The 26,098-nt window shown below is 34.2% G+C and overlaps 3 protein-coding genes across 3 annotated transcripts; 1 reads left to right on the top strand and 2 right to left on the bottom strand.

The window, feature by feature from the left end:
- The first annotated feature begins 3,954 nt into the window (after nucleotides 1-3,954).
- LOC130662653 (26S proteasome non-ATPase regulatory subunit 5-like) lies at nucleotides 3,955-6,170 on the top strand. Its single transcript, XM_057461553.1, has 3 exons — nucleotides 3,955-4,960; nucleotides 5,039-5,527; nucleotides 5,810-6,170. Exons 1-3 carry the CDS (start codon nucleotides 4,096-4,098, stop codon nucleotides 6,016-6,018), a joined length of 1,563 nt encoding a protein of 520 aa, XP_057317536.1. The 5' UTR covers nucleotides 3,955-4,095; the 3' UTR covers nucleotides 6,019-6,170.
- LOC130662656 (uncharacterized) lies at nucleotides 6,089-10,397 on the bottom strand. The gene is made up of 9 exons (XM_057461556.1): nucleotides 10,079-10,397; nucleotides 9,831-9,969; nucleotides 9,087-9,221; nucleotides 8,835-8,920; nucleotides 8,307-8,379; nucleotides 7,881-7,933; nucleotides 7,451-7,523; nucleotides 6,782-6,956; nucleotides 6,089-6,337 (listed from the first exon to the last, which is right to left on the bottom strand). The coding sequence occupies exons 1-9, from the start codon at nucleotides 10,325-10,327 to the stop codon at nucleotides 6,139-6,141; spliced, it is 1,182 nt and encodes a 393-aa protein (XP_057317539.1). The 5' UTR covers nucleotides 10,328-10,397; the 3' UTR covers nucleotides 6,089-6,138.
- A 927-nt stretch (nucleotides 10,398-11,324) lies between these two features.
- Nucleotides 11,325-24,853, bottom strand: LOC130662655 (dual specificity mitogen-activated protein kinase kinase 7-like). Its single transcript, XM_057461555.1, has 11 exons — nucleotides 24,662-24,853; nucleotides 16,135-16,225; nucleotides 15,990-16,056; nucleotides 15,770-15,883; nucleotides 14,937-15,056; nucleotides 14,456-14,563; nucleotides 14,110-14,161; nucleotides 13,587-13,714; nucleotides 12,952-13,032; nucleotides 12,386-12,574; nucleotides 11,325-11,990 (listed from the first exon to the last, which is right to left on the bottom strand). The coding sequence occupies exons 1-11, from the start codon at nucleotides 24,810-24,812 to the stop codon at nucleotides 11,910-11,912; spliced, it is 1,182 nt and encodes a 393-aa protein (XP_057317538.1). The 5' UTR covers nucleotides 24,813-24,853; the 3' UTR covers nucleotides 11,325-11,909.
- Nucleotides 24,854-26,098: the final 1,245 nt, after the last annotated feature.

The following is a 26,098-nucleotide window of genomic DNA, read 5'->3' as shown; positions in this document are numbered from 1 at the left end:
GCAAGTCTGACAAAAATTGAGTTACTACCAACCCCTTTCCTGCAAACTCCACAAGGCCACTTTCCAACTACAAGGTCACACTTGGCTGCAATGCTACTAATCATGACTTTAGACTTTGCTGTGTTTACCTTAAGCCCTTTCTCCTCTAGTCCTTTCTTCCACTTCTCAAACTTTTCAACCAATTCTTCCATCGACTCTGCTATGAGAACCAAATCATCTACATACAATAACTCCCATGGACAATCTGTTCTAAACTCCATCGACAGCGCGTGTAAGACTAGAACAAACAACAAAGGACTAAGTACAGAACCCTGATGAGTGAATTGTTAATCCTGACACGACTTCTAGTATTGCTGTACATAGACTGTACTATCGTAACTAGCCACTCATCCACACCTAATTTTCTCATAGCCCACCAAATAACTTTACGTGGCACTCTATCAAAAGCTTTCTCTAAATCTACAAAGGCAAAATAGAGATTCTTTCTCTTTCCTAAATACTTTTCCTGAAGCTGTCTGAGTAAAAATATTGCATCTGTAGTGCCACGCCCTGGAACAAAACCAAATTGCATCTTATCTATATCAATTCTTTCTCTAAGTAACTTATCAATCACTCTTTCAATAACCTTCATTACTTGATTAACCAACTTCAAACCTCTATAGTTACCCCTTTCTATTACACTCGACTGCCACTCACTCGGAACAGCACCATCCTTTATAATCTGGTTAGCAAGACTTGTAATAAGCTCAACTCGAATATATCCAGATGCTTTTACCATCTTTGCAACAATACCTGATACTCCTGCAGCCTTGCCAATCTTTAATTTCCTAATAGCCTCCACTACCCATTCTGTCTTGATCTGCATAGCTGGCCCTTCTACAACATCATCATCAGACAAATTATCCTCGTCCCAATCAAACTCAGTGTTAAGCAACCTCTGATAATGATTCTTCCAAGCTACCCTCTCCTCCTCTGTGCTAGCCAAAACACCTTCATCATTACGTATACACTTATCACCTACAACATCTTGATTAGTCTTCTTCATTTGCTTTGCTATCCTGAATACCTTATTGCGCTGGTCTTCCCTTCTTAACACATCTGCAAATCTGTTTCTCTCTGCTTCTGATTTTGCCTTATACACTGCTGCACGAGCGTGACGCTTAGCTTCTAAGTAAATATTTTACTACCACCTGACTTGATGAATGATGAATGATGATGATGATGATGATGATATCCATATCATCAACATATCGGTTATTTCAAACTTTTAGTATCGTAGCGCTATCTGTCGCGAACCGTTTGGGGGTATGACAAGATAAAAAAAATTTATTAGTGGACAAATAAGCCAGTTCCAACATGTACTATCATCCAATAAAGCCGTGATGGATCCTTCAACTCTGTGAAATATTTGAAAAACAGGTTTTCTTGCTTTCTGATGACTAGCAAAGATAATTTAAAAATTAAAATATTCATTAGAAAGTAAGTAAGTAAGTAAGTAAGTAATTAACTGAGATAACTAAATATATCAAAAATGACCGCCGTCGCGCTTGACTTGAAAATCACAAAAGGTATAGCTGGCTGAACTTATTGCCAAATTTTCGTCATTCGCATGTTCCGACACCCCTAAAATGATTAAGATATATTATTAAACCCCCCTGAATCGAATTCATTTATTAAAAATGGTAGACAGAGCTGTGGTAAGTTGTTGTAGGCTTCGAAAGCAGTTTCACGGAGTTATTGGATTCACAGAGTTGGTGGATCATACACTAGAGTATTTAATGCTCATTTTGAGCTACGCAGACCCAATTAGGCCCGTGCTCTTCTAGACAACTCCTGGGAACATCCAACGGCCCACAGAGTGTGCCATCTTCCCAATTTGACTTACATGGCTTGGTTAACCCGAAGCTATGGTAACATTCACTCGTCCACCTGAATCATCGTCATGAGGAATCTAACCCCGGTCTCCTGCACAGAGTACGAGAGCTATAACCACTAATCTATGGCGCCACAAACGTGATTATCTAAACAAACAGCTCTAGCAATGATGTGGCAACTCCGCTCGCCAAATAACTTCATGGTTTTGACTATAAACCATTCCTAAAAACAACTTTGTAAAAATGCTGGCGAACAAGGCAGCCGCTTTTGCAATCACGGAAACCGTCCAAAACATCCTATTGATTGTGTATTAATTCTGTGATGTGTTTTTTCGAATGTGAAATCCACTAGAATTATTTCTTAAGTCTATTTTATGATTAAAATGGTTGCAATACTTGGTGATTTGTCCCAGATGGAGCTAGTAGCCGCTTGAAACATCGTCATGTACCTTTTTCTGATGCTCATAAAACAGTCTGATATTAGGAAAACTTGGTGACCCGAATTACCTAAAGGTAACTGCGGAGGAGAGCACACATGGTAATAATTTTTTTTCTTGAAAATATTCTCTGGCCTGTCTAGTTCCATAATAATATAGTTTTGTTTGGTATTTAATGACTACAAAAATAATAATAGATTAAAATGTCATACCCCACTGCGGAAAAATTTTCATATGTCTGATCTACCCCAGCAATGTTTGAGCTGTCTGTTTCGTAAAGTGCACAAGTTTCGGTGCCGGTGAAAATGGTAATATGGTACATCATGGGCGTTAAGGCCCGGGATATCATGCAATAGCTAGCCATTGTTGTCAGTAAAAGAAGAAAGTTACAGAGAAAGGTGAAAGCACAGAATTAAGATGTTCATGGAATTTGGTCCGTGTATACACTATAGGTTATATTCTGCAGGATCCCCTGGTTTAGTAGTTCTCCCTGACTGCAAGAAAACAGTTTCTTACCATTTTTTAAGAACGATACGATCATATTTAGTACCAGTTTGTGCAGCAACAAGCTTCTTTAAATCTCCAACAGTGTCGTCAGCACTATTTTAATGGTTAAGAAAAAAAAATACATACTAAAAAACACTCACTAGCAAGTGCCACTCACAATTTTAGAACAGAAAACAATTTTAAACAGAAACATCATATGGAGGTGGGTATGGGGTATGTCTGTGAGCATATTTATAAGTAGATTTTTTGAATGCTTTAAGAAATCGGTGAGTGCTGAATTTTTGAATTTTGCAGACAGTCAGGGAAATCTTCTTAATTAAGCTGTACAGCTTAATCAGGATGTATCATACAGCTTAATTAGGTGACATATATCTAAATTAGGAGGTAGAAAAAGTTTTTCCCCGATTTCTCGAAAAATGTAAATTTTAGCAGAATCACTGCTGCAGCTCTTTCATCATCAGTTTGACCACTATGTTATAAAAAAAGAATGGTATCTCCAGAACCCCGGGTTCAAAAGATATGGATAAAGAATGCTAGAAATTGCGAGTCCTCCGTCAAATAACGCTCCGGTCATGTAGTTTCATTTTAACTTGTTCGAATTCATAATGACAGCAATCCAAGTCCATTGTAAATTGAAACAATGGTTCATCGTAGCGATAGTCTATTTAAGCTGTACTGCATCCTAGTTAGGATGCACGTCACGTGATACAGCCTATTTAAGCGGAAATTTTTAAAACTTCAAATTTAGCGGATCTCCAGGGTGCTATGAAAACACTAATGTATTGGAGATGTTTATATGCACGTAAATATTGGATTTATTGAGTTAGATAGCTAGATGCTAAAATTCAGTTAAATGTGTGTTTTAGACGATCAAAGTTTTGTACATCTTAATTAAGCTGTAAAACGCCTAATTAGACTGTATGATACATCCTAATTAAGCTGACATCCAAATTAAGCTGTACAGCTTAATTAAGAGGATTTCCCAGAGGCAGAGCAGATATTCAAATTTCTTGGTTGATGTTAAGTAGGGGTTGGTAGTGGGTATATGTTGCAGAAAAGATACTTGCATTTCACCCGAACCTTCTTACCCAGCCGATCATTGCATGTTACTTCTATCATTTTGTCCTAGAAACACTGATGAAAGGTAATTAAATACTATGTCTGGCTGCCTTTTGGTTTCGCAGTATCCAGCTAGAAATGGAATTTTTGAATTCGTGTAGCTATGTCATAAAAAATAAAAAAATAAAGAAGTATTGACTCAGCAAATTTAATTTAAAATGGCAGCGTTGAGCGGTGAAGAAGGAGAAATGTCATCCTCGTGTGATGTTTTGGTTGAACAGTTTAACTCGTGCTCAGCTAGTAAAGAAACTTTAGCCGATAGTTTGGGCAAGTTAAGAGCAGTATCTACAGGAGATATTAAAAGGTTTAATATTATTTCTACACAGATTAATGTCGAACTGCTTCTATCGATTATTACAGAATATTCTTCAACATCCGACTCTGGAATTGTTGGCGATGCTTGCAATCTCTTGACAAAGATTTTTGGAAATATGTCAGCGTCCAATGTTTTGCAGAAATATGGGACATATGTTATCTCAAGTCTTTCTTTAAAATGTGTAGAATTTCAAAACCTCTGCTTGCAACAAATTGCCCGCTTGGCAGAAGAAGATGAGCATTTTTCTGAGTTTTTGTCAAACCCTGATTTAATCATTGTAACTATCAAATATTTAGGTGAAGATGATCTAGGTGTGGCAGGTATCTCAAGAAAGATTCTGAATTTATTGTTTTGCCATAATGAAAATTTAGAATGGTTATTTTCCAATCATTTTATTGAATTATTTAAAGAGATATCCCAAAGGAATTCAATCGTGCAATTTAGAATTTTTGAGGTTTTTGTAGACTTTGTGTTAAAGTATCCTGAGCATGTTGAAACTTGCAGAAGTGCTGGAATATTTGATGGTCTTATTTCAATTCTAATGAACTCTGGTGATATTTTATCACAGCTGAATGCACTTGAACAGTTATCAAGGGTTGCAATGTCTGGTCTGCAAGGTCTGAGGTATGTTGAAGAGAAATCAATTATGACATGGGTGGAAAAAACCATTATTTCCAATGGCCCTATGGTTGGATTGTTGCTTCCAGGTATAGCTACATCGCCTTTTAAATGATAACTTTTTGTGAAACTGTATATAGTATTTCATGTTTTTTGTTTGTTTTTAGGGGCTGTTAAATTCTTTGGTGTGGTTGCTCAAGCAGATCCATTACGTGTTATCCCTAAATATGAAAACACAACCAATTCATTATTTGAAAATATTGTTAGTGAAGATCCTTCAATAAGATGTCTTTGTGCTGAAACAATTGCCTTCATTGGTGCTAAACCTGAAGGACTTAAGATTTTAAATTCAAATCCAGATCGCTTAAAGAGGTGTGTACAAGTCATGGCAAAAATGATAATGAATCCCGGTGAAGATGATTACATACGTAATCGTACTGCAGGATGTCTAAGTTCTATGTTCAATCACAGTAACCAAGATGTTGAAGTTTCTATGGTTTGTGAGAAGTTATTTAGACAAATTGATCAACACCCTATTTCATATCTTTTCAAGCTAGCTCAACAACCTTTTAGTGAATTAAGATACTGTAGCTTAAAATTACTTGCCGCTGTCTCAAGATATAGTTGGGCTGAACAAGATTTTGTTCTATGTGCAGGTAAAACTTTTGCTAAAGTAATGCTTCTCTTTTTTAAATGTGTACAACATATCTGATATACTAATTCAAACCACTGTTAGCATATATTTTTCTGCTGCAATAAGTTTTTTTTGCCTTAATGGTACCTTTCTTTACTGACAGCAGGTCTGTAAGTGGCTATTAGCAAACGTAGTATAGTGTAATCATAAGATGAATTAGTGACGAACAGAGCATGGCATTTCTTTTTTGCTGTTGTTCACAGACTAGATTTTTATTAATTCTTTATATCGACCTACATTTTAGGATTTTTAGAATATTTACTAAACCGGAAAACAGAAACTGAAAAGCAAGGTCATGAGTTAAAGTACGAAATTATAAAGAATCTATCACTATCGCAAACATCAAAGGATAATTTGGGCATTGATTATTATGAACAGTTAGTAAAGTACACCAAACAAGGGCAGTTTTATTCAGAAAGTCACGTCGAAGTATCATATGAACAGGGAGATTAAGAGTAGAAATGAACAAGACCAAAGAACAAGTGTTCAACTTTTCAATATGTTGTAAAATAAATATATCACATTCTTTATGGTTGTTTATTTTCGTTTTTGTAAAATAATTTATGAACAATTTTAATGCCATTCGGGATGAATGGTAAAATGTCTTCCCTTTGCTTTCTTCGATGTACAGAAAAGGGAACCTCTGTTGGCATTATTGCGAGGACGGTGCAATTTGCGTGGAACGTTCCCGAACACTCGACGGCACTCCTTTTTTTGTTCTAACACTGCTGGATGAAGCGGATTTAAGAGCTCTGTGACAGCTGGAACCTCCCTAAAACGAAAGCATAAACTTGCAAGAATGTGTTGTAAACAACTAATGCTTTTTACGAGTATAGTACTCGTAAAAAGCATTAGTTGTTTACAACACATTCTTACAGGATATAGATTTTGAATCTAATTTTGTTTCCGCACTCTGCGAGGAATTTTTTTGGTATCCACGTTCCAGCATCTGTTCAGCACTTTTTGCAAAAATGCATTAGAGATCTGTCACATTATCGTGTTATTAAGCGACTCTAAAACAATGACTTTTTAATCCGTTTCAGTTTTTTTTCGTCGTGCAAAAATTGCTTGTTTTAGGTTTTACTTTTCTTTCGAAAAGCCTTTACGGAATCCAAAATGACGATTTTGTGGCGATAAGCATTGAAAATTATAAACGTGGTCGATCAATAAGTCACCTTCTTAGGCACTACATTTAAACGACAGATGTTTTACTCACCTAGCTTTGGATTGCATCTGTTTTAGAGCTGTCTCAAGTTCCTGTTTTTTACACACCTCGCATGCTTTCTTCATATGATGATGATGGTGTGTCGTGACTGGCTTCACTGTCGTAGAAGAGTTCTCAACGGATGCCAGAATGATAGCTTTGATGAACTGTACTGCTATCTCGCGTTCTAGTTGAAAATACAATTTAGTACTAAATGTACATATTTTGAAATTTTGTTTACTTCAGTGGAAAAAACATTCGCGCACAGAAACTTTCCCGAAGTTTAGCCTAATTCGCGAAAGTTTATGTACGCGAAAAAAGTTATTTTTTTTAATTCGTGAAAGTTATGTAATTCGAAAAAAATCACTATTATAAAGTTGATATGTTGTATTTCTGACTTTACTGATCTTAAAAAATATTTTAACTACCCCGCGATTGACCAGTTTCAATTCGTGAAAGTTTATGGTCGCAAAAATTTTAAATAAGGCTTATTCTCGAAAGTGTCTTCCTCTAAAGTTATTATCGACGTTGAACATTTGGTTCTCTATGAGCCGTTAATAATAACCCAGCAAGTTATAATTTAATAAATCTGAACAGGTTCTACATTAACTAAAATTACTGACTAAGGGACCGAGAATCAATCCGAAGACCCTAACATAGACAAAAAATATTCAACCAAACCTTCATCATTAGCGTTCAGCAGCCAATTCTCGATGGCTTCGATTGCATCTGGATTTAAAGCTTTAGACAATGTCTAAACACAATACAGTGTTTTAATACCACTTTGTATGGCTACTTTAGGCCCGCACCACCGGTGTAGTGCAAAAAGACGCCCTCATTGTTTTGAATACACTCCTAAAATTTCCTGAAACTCATGAAATTCGATTCCAATCATGAAAATTTAATATAAAACGTGTTACAGGCGCTCCGGGTTCCAATCTTTGGACTAATAATGCTATTTTAGTACAACCTATACTGCACCACACGACTCTAATTTCTTAAATTTTCACTTTTGACCTTATATTACAGAGCTGATCTTAAAAGCCTTTTTTCATCGTCTTTTTATTGTGACACAAAAAATTAATCTTAAAAGATGTTAAATGTTACGTACTTCTTGAATAAAATGTTGCTTTGCATTTTCCACGTCTTTTTCTTCGGCTTGGTCTATGTAAACATATCATTGAAAACAAAAACATGCATTTATCCATTACGTACACTGCACTATTTTTTGGGAGGTAAATTCTGTTTCTTTTGAGGGTTCTCTATTATTTTGTAACATTTTAATAGAATAACAATTATCTGGGACAACAGGCCCGTTTTATACCGAACGGTAAGCAAAGCATTTGCTAATTGACGATCGTCCACTATTGCACATTTTCTTATAGTGGTACTCTCCCTAGTCCAAAATGAGTTATCCAAAATAAATATTTCTTCATTCGCCTAGGAACTTACACACTGTTGAGAAAATGATACACCTAATAATGAGGTTGCTTTTTTTTTTCTAGAGAAAACATTTTCACCAAAATAATGAGTTCACCTTTTGAAGCAGCATCATACCAAGATTGAAAAAGCGGTTGAAAACCGTCTTTGTGATGGGTCAAAGGTGAAATCTATAACACCAGACATATGCGAGACAAAATTTACTTAGATTCAAATTGGTTTTATATTTTTCTAGCATATTTGGCTGAGTTAACAAACTGATTTTAATTCTTACTGGTTTCTATTAGGATAATAATGATTTCATCTCCTTTAATACTTTAAAGAAAGAAAGTGTTTGAGCAAGAGCTTTTGGGCAGTTTTTGGAAAAATCGCAAAAGTTTTTCCCGCAAAAACTAAATTCAGTCGTGAACCGCAAAAGCTTTTTCCTGTTAGAAATGTTGTCAGAGAATTTCACTTCTTTAATACATAAAAACAAGTCGGAATTAGAAGTTGGGCTCGGATAAATTAAATTTTGCGGTTCGTCACGCTATAGAACTGCAACATTTCAAAAAATGATTTGTCTTGTCAGTAAGAAACTTCACGTTATAGTAAAAACAACAACAAAATATACATTAAGAAATTATACCTGTCCATATTTCTTGCTTTTTGAAGTCTTTGGCAGCCCAAAGAATGCTAGGTCAGGGGACCAAGATTTGCGCAGAAGTTTAGGTACTAAAAGTAGAAGACGATTTTGAACCGAAATACCTTTGTAAAATGCAATATTCAAACGAAACATTGGAGACAAGGAAGTGAATATTACAAATGATCTGGATTTACCAAAAAAGAGGATAAAAAGATTATCAGAGGTGATTGACACAAGCGGATATCTTTTACTTACAAGTTATTTTTCCTCTTTGTTCTTCGTCGTTTAAAGTTAATTCAATTCCCCGTCGTTTTTTCTCTCTTTTTCGCGACTCTGAGCCATACGTTTTGGCCATCTCCATCAGCATTTTTGGATTGATATCACAATTACCTGTGTTGTTCACAAAATAGTTAGCTTTGAAAAGAAAAACTGACAACTCATTTTCAAGCTTCAGAGGTAAGCAAGCGTTCCTTCGAGGATAGTGGGTTTTGTTAGATAGAAAGATAGGTATGCATATTTTACATGTCTAGCCTCACAAATATTGAGTAATATAAATTGTCTATTATTTCCAAGAAGGACCATGGCGTAGGTGGGGAGCTCTAGGGTATTTAATGTTTATTTTGAGCTACGCAAACCCAATTAAGTTCCGCGCTCTACCAGACATTTCCCTGCAACATCCAACAGCCCACACAGAGTGCCATCTCCCACATTTCCCTCACATGGCTGGGGTTAATCCAGGGCTATGGTAACATTCACTCGCCCAATATTGAATCGTCGTCAAGGAGGACCTCGTGTCTTCTTTGAGAAGAGTCAAATATAAAACTGCTTTGCGTACTAAATATGTTCTCTAGTTGATACGAAAATAAGATTTTAGACATACAATTACTGTTTAATGACTTATTCTTCTTTTATTGGTGAATTTTAAATTTTAGCATGGTATCTAAAAAATATGGCCGGTGGATACATAAAGGATACTTTTGATTTTTTTACTGTACTTACGTTTTCTCGTTGTACCGCAATAGTCATCATAAAATGTTTGATAAGTATCTTCGATGTTTGACTTTAAAAAAGTCAAGTTTGCTTGCTTCTCTTTTCCATAATCGAACACACGTGTTGGTATTCTCCAATTTAGAAAATTCTAAGTAAAATAAAAATGGTAAAGGGGATGTTTATCTTTAAGTGTCCTTGTTTAAAAAGGTTGGAAAATAGTATTTAATGTTAAGAAAGTTCAAATGATTTCGAGTTACCTTTGAAGGATGTGGGTTGTTTCTGCGAGTTGGAGAGCACGGTCTTGGACTAGAGGGTCTTGCTTTCGGTTTGCTTTTAAAGTAAAGACTGTAATGTGTCTTATAAGATTCTGGTTGTTTACGAACAGGGAAAACCAATTTAGAATCATCATGTTTAGATCTTCTTTGTTTCGCGCGAAAGTTTCCAGGAATATCAAGGGGCTGTTCGCACAAAGTTAAGTTATCCAACATTTGTTCCGCTTGTTTCATTTTATTGTCGTTGCTATTCCTGATGGATAAATAAGCCAAGGATATGTTCACGTAGTAGAGGAATCGAGCAGTTATTCTTCCATTGTAGATGTATGTACGTTCCTATTCCATGTGACGATGCATCTCTTAATGACGTTAAATTTAAGTGACGTTATTTGACGTTATATGACGTTATATGACGTTATATGACGTATGCAAACAAAATTTTTCGCAAGGTTTACGGTTGTCACAGTAACTTCAATTCTGCACCAGTTAAAACTATAAGAAAGTAAAAACAAGCCCTGTGCGTGGAGAAGATCTAACAAGAAACTGCCCCATCAATAATTTTCATAAGAAATCTAAATGTTGAAAAAGCCCATTTGACTAGTCCAAAGCCCCAAAAGTTAGTTGCTTGTAGCGCGATAGAATTAAAAAAAACATCTGGTGGGACCTTTCGTCGAGCGAAACCATTTGAAATATGTATTTGTACATAGATTACTATCATGAAAGAAATTACCCTTTTTTACATTTATAGTAGGAGGAGAACTACGAGATATTGCACATAGGTACAGCTCATGATCACAACGTGTAGTTTTAAAGAATTTCCTTAAGATAACATCATATAATTACATCCGCAATGAAGAACTTACATTCTTCTTCCTAATTTAGCAAGCTTCCTTCAAATTGCTTGATTTCCGAGAAGAAGATGGAGAGTGATGTTGAACTTATGTCGTACAGCTTAAAAAATTACATCTCGCCTTGAAATTCCTTTCAAAAGGTAACACCTAGGTATACAAGAATAATACTTAGCCGGTCATTAAAAAAGAAAATCATTTATGGAGGCCATGATATGTGTACAAGGGGTCAACATGGTTGTTCCCGATGGTCGAAATTTGCAAATGGCTAAAAATGATGCAATTCCTTTTCCGGTCAGTGGTTACACTGTGAAACCCGCACATTGTGGGAATCTCATGACGGCAAAAATACCTAATACGGATACTATAAACAAAACGACAGGTAGTTTCCGTTTTTTGTTTTTCTTCAAATATATTTACAAAGAAGTCTGGCACTAACAAAACAAATCAATTTGCGTACATTAAAAATAAACAAATAAATTAATCACGAATAAAACTCGTCTGATCGCACGCACGCACAAAAAAACAGTGGTCACACTGACTAAGACAAAAAATACGATGCTAAATTTGTTTATTTAATTATTTGCATGAAATTTTGTTGACAAAGCTTAAAATGCTTTATCGGTGATTGTATTGAACACAAAATATTTTGCACATTCCAGGACAGAACCACGTTTGATACACTTTTACTGTGAAGTTGAAAAGAAAACAGAAATGGTAACGCCAACCCCTTCTTACGCCGTTTTGCAAAAACGCCCTTATAGGCAGACGTAAAATGGGCGGTAAATTCTCAGTACAAGACAAACACACACAAAATGCTTTAAATTCATTGCATATAAAAACGTACATGTAATATTCGATAATTTCTTTTAGTTAAAAAAAGACATTTAAATTTTTGTCTCCATCTACTGCAACAGCCAATAGTAAGTCTATAGTAGAAAACGTCATCTAATGACGGCATCGTGTCGTCATACATACGTCGTTACATTCGAATACCAACCAACTACATCGACGGGTTCCCGCTCATAACGCCTAAGAAACGGGTGTTTCTAAATGAAATTTGACGATGATTTAAAAACAGCCGTTGTTTAAAATTGTTGCCTCGATACACCCGTGTTTATATCAGACCAACCATACGGAAAATAACTTTTCGGAAATTTCGGAAATTATTTGTTCAAAGAGATCTTGAAATAAACACATGATTTCGAATCGATTCATGAGATGGTTAACAATTATTACATAAAATTTTTTTATCTAGAACAAATTCCAGAACAAATAAAAATCGCGAGAATTAACTTTTGCGACTAAGCCTTTTCAATATAATTTTGAAAGAATAAACTTTTTGTTAAGCCTTAAATTTTTTTCACGCGGGCTAATTTCGCGATTTAGGCCAAAAATCGCAAAATCGCAAAAATTACTTTTTTTAAAGAACTATAACACTCACCAGTAATACGTCAAACTTAGGTCTATTTACACGATCTTTTTCTAAGCAGGCTTTAATAAATGATTGAAACTCTTCAGAAAATCCTTGGTTGGGTGGTAGACATGGCGCTTCATCGTGCACAATCTTCATCAACACTTCAAACTCACTGAAACAACCACGATATGGAAATGAACCTGTGGCCAACTCCACCTGGAAATAAATATGCTTACATTATATATAAACTGATTCTGCGTAGATGGACACGCCGGCGAATTAATATATTTAATTAGAACGAAGTAAGCGTTTTCAAAACATGACGGTCAGTAACGCAGAGAGAGTATACGTTATTAATATATAGATAGTCGTTAACCCGCGTAAAAAAAGCAGGGTTCTACTAATCTGGTATGCTAATTATTTACTCTAAGGGGGACTCAAGATGAAGCAGTGCGCAGCCATTTTGAACAGAAAGACAAAATGCGGCATATGTAACATGTTCGTTTTTAATGAAGGGTAATACAGGTTATTAGAACCTCATTATAGTTGCAACTCGTATTAATACGAACAAACCATAAAATACGTCAACTTACTAGTGATATACCTAACGACCACACGTCAGCACGTACATCATAGTCGGGGTTTAAAGGATCAGGTGGTTCAACGCGTTCAGGCTAAACATATATAGATAACGATTTATCGAGAAAATAGCCTGGACGACACATTAATAAATGGGAAGAAATATGTACGACAATTTGCTGTAACTCAGAAGAATAGAATCGAAGAGTTGAATCAAATCCTATTATTAGCTTTCCACATCATAATTGTGGAAAAGTTGAGAGCTTTTTTACAGTTTTGAAGGAGATTTTGATTCCCAAAATTAGGGGTAATAAAAAAGTTTCCAATGGGTATTTTTATGTTTATAACAGATATTTTCTATGCTGTTGCATGACGTATAAGTTTAAAATACAGTAAATAAATCAAATGGCAAACGCTATAAAAAGGACTAGTTTTGAAACGTGCACTGTAATGAAATTAACGTAACGTAAGTATTTATAAAAAAAAAGGAAAATTAAAAAAAAACGTGAAATTTTGGTGCTTTGAGGTGTTTCAAGGACGCATTACCACTCTGTGTCGAATGAAACCGTACAATTTAAAAACAAGGCAGCACTGTTACCAAATAAAGTAGTGTAAAAAAATGCAGAAAAAAATGTTTTTTTTCACTTACAGCCATATAAGCAGCACAACCAGCACCTTTGGTTTTAGCTTTCGAATCGACAAGTCTACCGCTGATACCGAAATCGCAGAGTTTGACATTACCTTTGTCATCCAGTAATATATTAGAAGGCTTTATATCTAAACAGTACAATCACATCCATAAACAAATCATTGCTGGACATGCAGTCTCATTGGTGGCCGTGCTAACACGTGTTTCCAGAGGGAAAAAAGACTTACTGACAATAATAATGTTAATAACATATGATTGATAAGAAAATCAAAAAAATAAAATAAACATATACATTTTACTGCAATTCCACACACCTCATCTAACCGTTTGCAAGTAAATCTTTCATAACACCAGTGTAAAGGAAAATTTGGAGAACTTTTAGGAGTTTAAAAATTCATTAAATGAAATCTATCGAATTATTGGAGTGTGCTTTAAACCATTTTTCCAATAATGGAAGTTTGGATTATGAGTTCAACTTCTTTTTATGTGTAAAGTACACATGTGATTGAAAAAAGGGACATACCTCTGTGCATCACTCCATGCTCTTGTTTTAAATATTGTAGCGCTTTTACAACCTGCAGAAAGATGAAGAAAATGTGTATATCCAGTTGTCATCTACATCAATAAGTTATTTGAAATAGTATAGTCAGTACAGTATATTATAGTTCACACAAACATATTTGACAAATTTTTGCATTTATTACTAAATTAATAAAGAAAACATTGCTTAATGATGGAAGAAGAATCTCCACAAGCATTGCCTACTAATTAGGTGCAAGCAATGAAATTAACCTTAAATAATATTCAGAATGATAACAGCAAATATAAATGTCACAGAAACCTTATTCCTTTACTGAGACATATCTTACCGAAAGGGAAATTTTTCCAAGTATAGGCTCCGGCACAGGTGTTCTTGTTGTTCGTAACAACTTTTCCAAACACGTACCCATTATTTCCATGCAAACATAAACATCACTCTACAAAAATAATAATAAAACATAACACCTAGAATTTTTGCACACTCTTCTTATTTGGAATCCAGAACTTGAAAACAATTTTAAAACTTTATTAAACTGAGAAGGATCAAAGAGCTAAGAGCGGGCTTAGTAAACTTGGAGATTGCCAATAAAATTAAAAAAATAAATAAAATAAAAGCAAGTAATTATATTTACATAGTTAACATTATTTTTGCGTAATAAGTACTTTGAATTGCGATCAGCTAATTTGAAGCTACTGACGTAAAGTGGTCTAAAACTTATTAAGAATTTCTAATTCTGTCCAATGATTTTGTTGTTAGGCTGGAAATTTAATTTCTTTATTATTGTGATGTTTGATTATGCAAATACTGACCTGGGAAATAAATAAACCAAAACATTGCACAATATATGGACAGTCGTTACATTTTGTAATAACATCTAAATCCATTAGTATTCTCTTCTGTTCTTCCATTATCGGAGTCCTTCCCATAATCTACATTTTGTAAAAGAAAAAATGGGTTGTACTGGTCACCAACATAGTCAGAAAATGCACGGATGCAACTAAAATTGTTGTGATTTTTTTATTAGAATAAGAGTAAGATTGCTATATACAAATAATCTTTAAGCAGCCTTACATGTTTATATACTAAGCAAACAGAATCTTCAAATTATGTATATACAACAAAAACAGAAATTAAACATACTGTTTAACTTTGATACAAAAATAACACGAAGCAATCAGTACACAGAAAGAAGTGCACAAAAAATGTTCTATTGAACTGTATTAAAATCAATGTAATAAATACCACAAAAGAATTCTTGCTGAAGGATTTACATCTAACGTATGAGCAGGCATTTATTTATTTATTTTTTAGTAAGTCTACATACATACTTTGATCTTAATTTTAACATTTTGCTACTTGGTTTGTTCATTTTATTTCTGTTTTGTTCACTTTTATGAAACTAAAAATTCTTTTATAAACGTCTGTATTATTTGGACAATAACAAAATATATAATTTCTTTTGTTTTTGCTCTCTCATATGCTTCAACAATTTATCAGAGGTAAATTTCTTCGATAATTATTAAATGTGTTTACATGTAAAGAAAATTTGTTCTTTAATACAGGCTTGTTGTTGTCTCCTGGCATTTTTTCCTAATCTTAGCACCAGGAAGGGATATTTAAATTAGCTTCAAACAAAACTCACTTTTACTGCCATTGTTGTGTTGGTAGCCCTGTGGTACATTTTGTTCACAACACCACATGTCCCTGACCCAATCTCTTCAATCCATTCTAAATCTTCAATTGTAAAGGGGTATTTCTAAAAAATATTCACAAATTACAACTCTTGGAAGCTTGGAGCATGCCAATGCATGTCAACATGCCTAATAATGTTTTTCAGTTTTTTCTTGTTACATATTACATACCTCTCCATCTATAGCTAATATTGCAGCCTTTTTAGTAAGTTCTTTTAGTTGTCTTTCAATTGCAGCACTGCACAAGAAGATAATTTGAACAAACTATTATATGCACTGTTAAATTTTTACATGTCAAACAAAGTTAGTTACTTACGTCCTTTCACTTTTTCTTTTCTCTCTTAAGTTTAAATTTAAAGCTGGTCTTCCTGATCTGGGTGGAGGAATGCCAAATGATAAGCCACCCTCTATGATTTAGAATAAAAAATTAAAAGTTAAACCGAGTTACAATACAAAATATGATGAAATGACTGTCCAACAGCATTTTTTAGGATAAACAATGTGGGTTAAATAAATGTATATATACTTATAATTTCAAAGATTTCTACACCTACATCATTTCTATATTCTTTATAATAGGACAAGCAGTATAGTAGTACTGATTTATATTTTATGTGGTTAACATCACTAATTTTGAGGGATATACCCTGCCAATTGTTTACAGGAGGACCCAATACCCTGTGTAAGGATTCCAATTGAGCTACAGAAACCTTAAAAATTGATGTCTATTCAGACCTAACAAGAAGAAAATTACAGCAGAGCAATAAATTGCTCCCCCAAGGTTACAAAATTTTAAACTGGGCGAGAAATTTGAATAAATAAAATAAGTTTAAAAACCTTTACTATCACAAAGTCTTTTTTATCTATTTTATTTTATCTTTTTTGTATATTTTGGCTCTTTTTTACTGTAAATAATAAGAAAGGGAACAATAATTTCCATATGAGATGAATTAATATTGCTCAGCCCGAATTTTTTTTTGGAATTGGGAGAGCCTTTGCGTGAGCCAGAGCAATTGCTCTCCCCTTATTGATAGGCCTGTCTATTGACTCAGCTACTGATCCCTAAACATACTTTCAAGCAAGAAAGGATTAAAAAATGGGGTTAGGAGTGAATGCAGCATAGTCTAAAAGTCATGAAGCATTGAAGTCAAGTGTGGCCTTGAGGTTTAAAAGTGGTTTTGTGGAGTTTGCAGTGTTGGTAGTGTTTTGTCAGATTTTTAAGCATAGAGAAATTCAGTGGGTTTTTCGGGAAAGTTTAGGCCTAACATTAATTTGTATCACATAACAAAAAAATTCTATAAATCAAGTATATTTCTTAATAAAAAAAAATTAAAAAAATGCAACCACACGACCCAGCATGCCATAAAATTTCTAGCCAAAATATTTTTAAATTAGTTACAACATGCAAATGACTGCGCAACATCATTTTTTTTCTAGTGAGGCCTGAAACATGTACAGGGAAATTTCATTATTCATTATATTGCCAACCAAAAGTTGTCAGGTGGTAGGAAAAGTGATCAAGTACTATCAATATCTATTTTCTGTTTTTGGCTTGCTGATTGAATCAGCATGCAATAACAAGATGAGGATGCCAACTCGCCATAAAATTACAAAAAAGCTAAAGATCTCACACAAAAATCCTGCATCCATTTTAAAAAGAAATATTTATTACTTATTTATTTTACAGCCCCACAGAAACCTACTATGTCAGAAAAACAGACTTATGTCAACATTATTTGTCTATCAAACCAAGAATTGCGTGGACTACACATGCCCTTTCTAGTGACAGGAGTGTCATAAAATCAAGAGGTCTGCACAGCTTAAATTGTTTGCTCCGTTTCTGTATTGAAAAAAGAAAGTATACATAATTTAATAAGGCTTTGACCATGGGCATTATGAATATTTCTCATTTTCTGGAGTAATTATTAATCTGTTATGTTATTAGCAGTAACCCTACTTAAAATATATAAAAAGGAATTGTAACTTTTCTTTTCAAAATATTTAACAAAAAAATTATTTTACTTTTCTTCATGGTTAAGCTACGGGGAAACGGCAAACATCTTTGCATGTGATTGCAACAAAAAAAATTTTGTTGCAATCGCATGCAAAGATGTTTCCGTGTCGCATGAGTTCCAGCAAATGAAACAAAATTTATAAAAATGAAACCAAAACATGTGTGACAGTGATTAATGATGGCCGTTGCAGTTGATCGAAGTATAATAATCGCTTCTATTGCACTTCTTCTTGATGAAGAAGAAACAAAGAAAAAACAATCCAAACGATCTATTTGGACAAGGCCATGGTTACAACGATTTGTTTTCGGTATAAAATTTAATAAGTTCATTTTTTCTTCTTCCGAAAGTTTTTGCTTCACTTGATCTTCCGCCATGTGGAAGTCTTGTCTAGTCTTGTCTAATTTGTTGTGATTGAAAAACTTTTGTTTTGATTTGTTTTTAAACGAATTTGATTGGTTAAAATAAAAAATGTTGCAAAAATTCTCATCAAAGTGCTGGGACACGAGAAATTTCCTGATCCTCATTTGCAACATGAAAATTTTGTTGCAGCAACAAAAATTTTGAGCAAAAAATGTTGCACAATAAGGATATTTGATGTGGGGACACAGTGAAACATTTTCATGCGATTGCAACAAAACAATTTTTTTGCTGCAATCGCATGAAAATTGTTGCCGTGTCCCTGTAGCTTCAGAGTCTTCTTAATTTATAACAGCTTACTCCTTTTTTTGCAATTTTCAATAAGAGTGTTGTTCCCTACAAATGAGAACTCGTGTATTTGCAGCAGGACATGCCTTGTATCCCAAAAGGTCCTGCACATAAATTTGACAAAAAACCTAATGGCAGATACACTGTGGTGGTATCTAGAGCTTTGCCAAAAGTTTGTCTTTCAAAATCTTTCAAAAAGGCTTCAGTTAATACAATTTGATTGATAAATATAAATCAAGGTTCAAATTAGCAATTCGCAAATCGAAATGCCATTTTTGCGAATCAATTCGCAAAGAAAATGATAAAATTGCAAATTGAATATTTTGGTATCACTTCGTTGGCTTTTTCTTGCGATATTAAAAATTAATCATTCCTCCTTTTTGTTTGTTGTGTTTCCATTTAATTCTCATGTTTTGCTTGATAATTTTATGCCAAGAGAAGAAATAAAAACCCTTTCCGTTAGTGTATTTCACTTGTACATATTTAATGAAGTTTTGACTGAAAATATGTGAGCAAGTTTTGTAGCATTTGCTTCTGAAAAGCCATTTTAATTATAAGAAATTGTTATTAAAACCTTATTTATCAAGCGCAGGTCATTATAAATGATTGTGTAAAATATTTAGATGTTATTTTATCACAAGGCTGTTGTTAACATAAAAATATAAAGTCATATATATTTTTTTTAAAAGTTTTCAGTTTTAATATCAGGCTTCTCATTTTGTAAATATGTTTACGTGATCAATCACGTACGGTAGTTGAAAACGTTACGCTAGTATGCGATTTTCAAAATGTCTATTTATTTGTTTAACAACACACATGCAAAGGATGTTAGGCGTGCAATAGGTTTATCTGTTGAAATTCATTTTGTGGTCGAGAAATTATGCTTCGATTTTAAATTAAAAAAAATCTTCATCCACATGGCTTAAAACTTAAAAATTCATTTAGAAAGTTCAGCTACATTTTAACAAAATTTATACAGAAATTTAAAATTGTTTGAATAACACTTGCAACATAAAGAAAAAAATCCATTAAATTCGGACCTGCTATGGTTTCTAATTTTTTTTTCAAATGAAAACAATTATCTACAACTAAATCCATGATAAAATGTCTGTTCTGCCTGTAAGTGCAGTTTTGCAGACTTGCTCTATTCGTGCTCCGTCGGCGTTCACTTCTGCATTAGTTAAGAACCGTATGGCTGGATTTCTTGTTGTAAGACCTGGTTGCCAACAACGAAGGGGTCAGGCAAAAGAGATTTATGTCTACGTAGTTTTTTTAACTAAGTCAGAAGTCGGTGAATTAGCTAGGATGGTCAGGTTGGCTATGGATATGCTTGCTCATGCATTAAAAGGACCAGGATTATTTAATAATTCTGAGTGTCCAACCAAGAAAAGACTGTGAAATAAACATTGCTAGCATCACAGCATGTGGATTTATCAAGATAAAGAGTCCACCACACATCAATAAAACAACAAGGTTTTTTTTTAATATGACTATTGTTCATTAGGGATCGTCCACAAATTTCGTCTAAATTCGGCTCATTTTAAATCGTCTTGTAAATTTGTTTTGTTCGTCTTAACTCTTTCATACGAGACGATTTTTTGTGATAACATTGTAGTGTCTTAACCGTCTTAATTCGTCTCATATCGTCTCCTGATAGTCACAAATTCGTCTCCGAATATCATATTTTAAAAACAAATTCGTCTCCGAATCGTCTCATTTCGTCTATGAATTTTCTTAATTCGTCTCAAATCGTCTCAATTCGTCTCTGCTATAATAAATTCGTCTCAAAAGTTGAAAAATATTTTCGAACACTTCCGTGAGTTTAACACGAAACTTTAAAAATCTTGGCCAGGAGACCCAGCGTGATTTTGTTCCGTGAAAAAGAAATTATTCCATTGTTCTAGCGGAACGGCAGTGGCATAGCCTAGTTAACTAAGCTTTCTTCTTCAGTTGATAAAATGAGTTTCTCTCAAACTAAAGCTTAGACGCGAACGAATGACTCAGCGGAAACCCCGAGTTTAAATCGAACAATGTGACTAATCGCTTCGGAGGACATTTTAATTTATCTGTGAGTTGTTTACCAAGCTTGGTCAAATCTTACTTTGGTAAAAACTTTGTAGAATACTAATGTTTGTTAGGGTGAGTGAAACCACTCGCTGGAATATTCGGGATGAAAAGGGCTTTCCCCGATAATAATCACGTGAGCAGAGAACAATAGAATTAGCCAATCAAAAAGCGCGGCCAGATTTTGGCCGCAGAAAAATCGTTTGAGACCCAGCGTAATTTTCCCACCTTAACTACTCCGATTTCCCGGTGGTAAGAAAAATTACGCTGGGTCTCCTGGCTAGCAGTGGCACAGCTACTGATTAACTTAAGCTACATTGTTTGTACTCGTTCGATTGTTGAATGTTACGGTCTGTATATTTATCAAACTTGGCAACATTTTATCACAGCAAACTTCGTCGTTCGAAGCTGGAACTATGTTGTGGAAAAGCGAAACAAATCTCACAAAAAATATTATTATTGGTCGTGACAGATGGAATCTTGAGTTATTTTCGATATTTACTGGTAAGTATATCTGAAACTGAATTTAGCCATAAATATTCTTTAAGATTAGGATTCTTTAAATATGTTGTTAGGAAGGAATATATAGATATTAAATATAGATAGTTAGATGCGAAACATAGCTCGTCTTTACTGGGAGATATATTCGAAATGGCTGGCGTTCCTCCGCAAACGTCACATCATCGAAAAACATTAAAATTAGCCAATCAAAAATCGCCGAAAATTTTCTTGAGGTAGAAAATAGCCTTAACATGGTATTCATTAACTAAACGAAACCAGTACACAGATCAGGGATAAAAGCAAAATTTATGTCAAGATGTTTGTTCTCAGGTGTATTTAGGTGTATTTAGGTGTATTCTGCCTGTAATGGTTCGTACATTTCAGTATATTAGCTCTTTTTAACTTAATACATTTAAATGTTATGTTGGGGAGCTAAGAGAAACCGTCCTTTTCGAATTTTTCAAGAAGAAAAATGTAACAATTTTTATCTTCTGCTCTGTGTTCGAATCGTGATTCATTCATTGGTTTCAGAGGGTCAGAGCACACGTGCGAGTGAGTTGTCGTTTTTTTTATCAGTTTGATTCTTTTTTTAAGTATGTTATGAGAAACATAAACATGCTGAACCTATACCCGAAGAAAAGTTAAAATAGGGAGTTAATAAATTTTAGATATTTCTATTAACTATGATAAATCATAGTTAGAAATATCTAAAATTTATTTTGTAAGACATTTTATTTTGTAAGGGAATAAAAAAAGTGCGAGAATAAAAAAGCGCGGAATAAATTAGAACAAATTCTTTTTCAAACAATATTAAAATAAAAACTTAAAATACGAAGACAAGTCAGAATAAGGAGCTAAAAAATTTTATCTGAAATTTCCACGGTTTTAGGAAATCAATCATCTCAACATTTTACGTTATGCACGTTTTTTTTATAAGAAACCAGTCCATAAATACGTAGCTAAATACGTATGCAAAAACACTTTTACTTTGACCTTTCTGTGCCTAAGGTTTTTTATAGAATGCGAGAAAAAAAAAGTTCGGAACGTGAGAATTGACCTAAATAATTTCGTCTATTTATTTTATCAATCCGTGGTGTCCCTTATTTTCTGACTTGCCTTTCGACATTTTGAGTTAATGATTTCATTTAAATTGTTTTTTATATTATTTTCAAATTCCTCCTTATGCTCCTTCCTGGCCTTCTGCAAAATTATTCCCATTCTTCGTGGTGACAACACGTTTTTATTTTTGCCACCATTCAACCTGCCACCTGCTAATTCGGCAAGGGTGAAACGCTTACCCAGCTCTTTTTTAATTAACGCGGAGCATGGGTTAATTTTGCGTAGCGGGTTTTTTTTACCAACGGGTGGTGTGGCTTGCGGAGTTGCGACTTGCGGCCGTGCTTCAACATGCGTGGTCTCCATGCCCATGTCATCATGTTCTGTGGGCAAGAAAAGTAGCGGATCAAAATTATTTTCCAGCATCTCAACATAACTATTCGGTGGCTGGGTAATTGTTGCTGGCAAGGGCAATGGTTCCTGGTAAATTTTATTTTTAGCCTCGTATAAGTTTCTTTTTTTCATGATGTAACTCTCAAGCACAGCAGTTCTTGCGCTTATAGCGTCTACTTTTGTGTCCAACTTCTGACACAGGCCCAGTATCAAATCAGTGTTTCTTTTTGTTTCGTGGATTACCTGTGCCAGATTGTTGGACTCAAAATCGATTTCATGGTCGGCAAAATCTCAGCCTCAACGCTCTTAAAAACGCAGTTTTTATAAAACAAATCGCGTATTGAATTGACAAAATTGAAGGCTAAAGGAAAAAAGTTTATCCATTTGATTTTTTTTTGTGATAGTTTACAAAAAATGATTCAAATCTTAATCCATGGGCACTAGGCTGCTCAACTGAGTGTCTAAACAAGCGGCTATCTAATTTGTCTGAAATCATTTTACGTAATGCAACCGCACGTCACACAGTTTTTTTGCGGAACATTATTTGCTTCTGACAAGCCGTTTCTGTCACATAAAATTGTTAATAATTTTTTTTTTGCAATGTGCAGCCCACCATAATCAATTGTATAAGTATAATTATACATTAAGTTAATATAACAGTGCAAGTTGACAAAAATAATAAAGCAAAAATAGTTTTTTTTCGTAATTTTCAGAAGCAATATCGCAACAAACTTCAATTGCTATTATTTACTTCTTATGCTCACACCGGCATGTGCGAAGAGAAAAGTTAAAATAGTGAGGTTTTTCGAATATTTGTGTGTTGTTGGTAAAAAAACAACAAATCTTTTAAAGATTTTGCATCATCGAGCTTTAAATTTACGAATAAAGAAAATATATAGTTTTATAATTATAGTAGTTTTTTTCTCATGACTACGGAAAAATCACAAGATAAATTGGGCAATTATATATTTTTTTGTTTTCAAGACCGTTGCTGAAAATTTTACGACGAGATAAAAATAAATATTTACCGCATTGTAAAATTTCGTTGATGTAATCTTCATTTTCATCATCGGACAAAGAATCGTCCGTAAACAACCAATCTAGGTCGCTGTCGCTATCTGAAATATCTGAATACATTAAAACCACTTTAAAAAACACTAGCTTTTTAAATAAATTTTCGTGTTTAAGAAACCCTGTCGTCTTAGTTCGTCTCAATTCGTCTCCGTGATTTTACCGCAGCGTCTTAATTCGTCTCAATTCGTCTCCGTGATTTTACCGCAGCGTCTTAATTCGTCTCAATTCGTCTCCGTGATTTTACCGCAGCGTCTCAATTCGTCTCAATTCGTCTTAAAATATTTTGTTCCACTTTTTTTATTCTGAGACGAATTGACAAAATATCGTCTCCTGATATTTATGAGACGATTTTTAAATCGTCTCAATTTCAATTAAGAACAAAACGAGACGAATTTTTTTTAACTTTTTCGTCTTATAGCGTCTCGTTAATGGGACGAAATTTGTGGACGATCCCTTAGGAAGTAATCTGTTAACGGAGGTACGTGGTTCTTCTTTTCGAACCCTGTGTATTGAAGGTTGCCTTTTTTTGGTAGAGTCAACAAAATTGAAAGCACTGTTTTGAATCTCGGAAATAAATCAAGTGTTTTTTTGGCACCCTGATATAGAGAAAAAACACTGTTGCTAATACACATATGAGCGGAAGACAAGGTATTTCCCTTGGCAGAATCAACCATACCCTAGCCGATAAAAGAGGTAAAAATATACATTTTTTTTGAATTTTAGAATTTTTATTTCCCAACTGACCTATTTTTAACACTCGAATGACTTTAACACCATATATATTTATGATGTGGCTTATCTTTATCATTTAGCTATTGTCATCATTTTTCTTGATATTTTGGTTTTTTTTTACGATTAATTTTGAGATCGCTAAGAACCAGAAAGCTATATTTAACAAAATTTAGTGACAATAATTTAATTCTTAAATAAATTCCACCTAATTCGCCGCTCATATATACCTTATATAGTTAATAAAATAACTTAATCTCCAGCTGTCCCTGACTGCTCAAAGCAAAAGAACAAAACTACACCAACCAGGTTTCTTTTTCTTTAACTTGCAATCCTCATCTTGTTCTATAAGATTTATGACATCCTTCTGTTGCTCTTCATTTGCAGCAGTCAACTGTATATGTAGTTCGTTTATCCTTTCCTGAAGTGACTTAGTTTCTTGAAGAGCAGTAGCCATTTTCACCCATCTTGGTGAAAAGAACTTTTTTTATGAGCCAGACAGGACGACTACACAGAAATTACTCGTTTTCTTTATTTTAGAATGATGTATAACCCGGTGCAGTTTTGGCTAGGTCTTTATTTCGTTTCGTTTTGTTGAGCGTGACAAACAGAACACTGTGGGTACCATGTGCGTAATGCAGGGCTATTTGCGCTTTCCATGGTGACCACTCAAAAAAAACTTTCAAATTCCAGGACTTTCCAGGACATTTTACCTTTTTTTCCAGGACATTTTAAATAAAAATTCCAGGACATTCCAGGACAACAAATAAAGTAAAGTCATGTATTTCTTTAAGCTTAAAACTAAAAGCTGTAACAACATAAGAATTCAATCTCTGAACTTAAATAAACACTAGCTAGCCAAACAAAAATTAACACCATAACACAATTGCAACATAAGACTACAAAATACTTTTCCAATCAAACAATGGAATCCTTTCGAAGTAGTATTAACGCTTGCTCCATCTGAACACACTCGTCAAATTGTTCCTTCTTGGTGTTGGCTAACATTTGTAAATCGTTTGATCGTCCAAGGATTTGAAAGTCAGCATTTGTGTGTGCTTTCAATGCCAATTCATCAGCATATTTAATGAGAGTGTTTATACTGGTTTGGAGGAATTGTTTTTTCCTTTGCACTTCTTCAATTTCAGTTGAAATAATCTTTCGTTTCAATGCTTTTCCAGGATCCACTTTTAACTTCTTCTTTTCATTATTAATTTCAACATAACGCGATCTTCCACACCTGACAGACTTAACTAATTCCCTTGTAATTGGAATGTTGTGTACTCGCACTTCTTTTGCAATCATGTGATCGTGCAGAATTCTTAATGATTTCAGCGAACATTCTGACTGGTTCTCTTTAATGAATTCTTTATTTGCTTTGAAGCCTCGTTCAATAGCAGATTGTCCGTGACTCAGGCAGAATACGAGCTTAAATACTCCATAAAGACTCGAAAACTTTTGTTTTTAGAAACTGGGCAAAGAATGTATCTAGCCTTTGATCAAATTTTTCAAATGAAAGAAACTTTTCCTGGTGTTCAGGTACAACATCATCAATGAGCTTTGAGAACTGTTCTTTAGCATCATCAGCAACTTTAGGGGTGACTTGGCCTAAAGAAGTTAGCTTTTCTAACATCTTGGAAAATCTGAACTTTGAAACTTCTCTTTCATCCCTAGTGGCCAGCCTGTTGGGATTGATTTTACTGCAGCATCGAATGATCATGTGTTTCAGGGGGCATTTCTCTA

This window comes from Hydractinia symbiolongicarpus, chromosome 10 (assembly GCF_029227915.1).
Source record: "Hydractinia symbiolongicarpus strain clone_291-10 chromosome 10, HSymV2.1, whole genome shotgun sequence".
Lineage (NCBI taxonomy): Eukaryota > Metazoa > Cnidaria > Hydrozoa > Anthoathecata > Hydractiniidae > Hydractinia > Hydractinia symbiolongicarpus.
This window is presented reverse-complemented; position numbering and strand designations above follow the sequence as displayed.

What these genes read in the sequence shown, in the direction of transcription:
- LOC130662656 (XM_057461556.1), bottom strand. Translation starts at nt 10,327, where the DNA reads ATGAAACAAGCGGAACAAATGTTGGATAACTTAACTTTGTGCGAACAG. An exon ending in ACAAAGAGGAAAAATAACTT is followed by an intron (nt 8,921 to 9,086) that starts GTAAGTAAAAGA and finishes TTCTACTTTTAG; the next exon opens with TACCTAAACTTCTGCGCAAA. An exon ending in CAGATGCAATCCAAAGCTAG is followed by an intron (nt 6,338 to 6,781) that starts GTGAGTAAAACA and finishes CTTTCGTTTTAG; the next exon opens with GGAGGTTCCAGCTGTCACAG.
- LOC130662655 (XM_057461555.1), bottom strand. Translation starts at nt 24,812, where the DNA reads ATGGCTACTGCTCTTCAAGAAACTAAGTCACTTCAGGAAAGGATAAAC. An exon ending in ACACAACAATGGCAGTAAAA is followed by an intron (nt 15,057 to 15,769) that starts GTGAGTTTTGTT and finishes TACAAAATGTAG; the next exon opens with ATTATGGGAAGGACTCCGAT. An exon ending in TTGGTTTATTTATTTCCCAG is followed by an intron (nt 14,564 to 14,936) that starts GTCAGTATTTGC and finishes TTATTTTTGTAG; the next exon opens with AGTGATGTTTATGTTTGCAT.
- LOC130662653 (XM_057461553.1), top strand. Translation starts at nt 4,096, where the DNA reads ATGGCAGCGTTGAGCGGTGAAGAAGGAGAAATGTCATCCTCGTGTGAT. An exon ending in GGTTGGATTGTTGCTTCCAG is followed by an intron (nt 4,961 to 5,038) that starts GTATAGCTACAT and finishes GTTTGTTTTTAG; the next exon opens with GGGCTGTTAAATTCTTTGGT. An exon ending in AGATTTTGTTCTATGTGCAG is followed by an intron (nt 5,528 to 5,809) that starts GTAAAACTTTTG and finishes CCTACATTTTAG; the next exon opens with GATTTTTAGAATATTTACTA.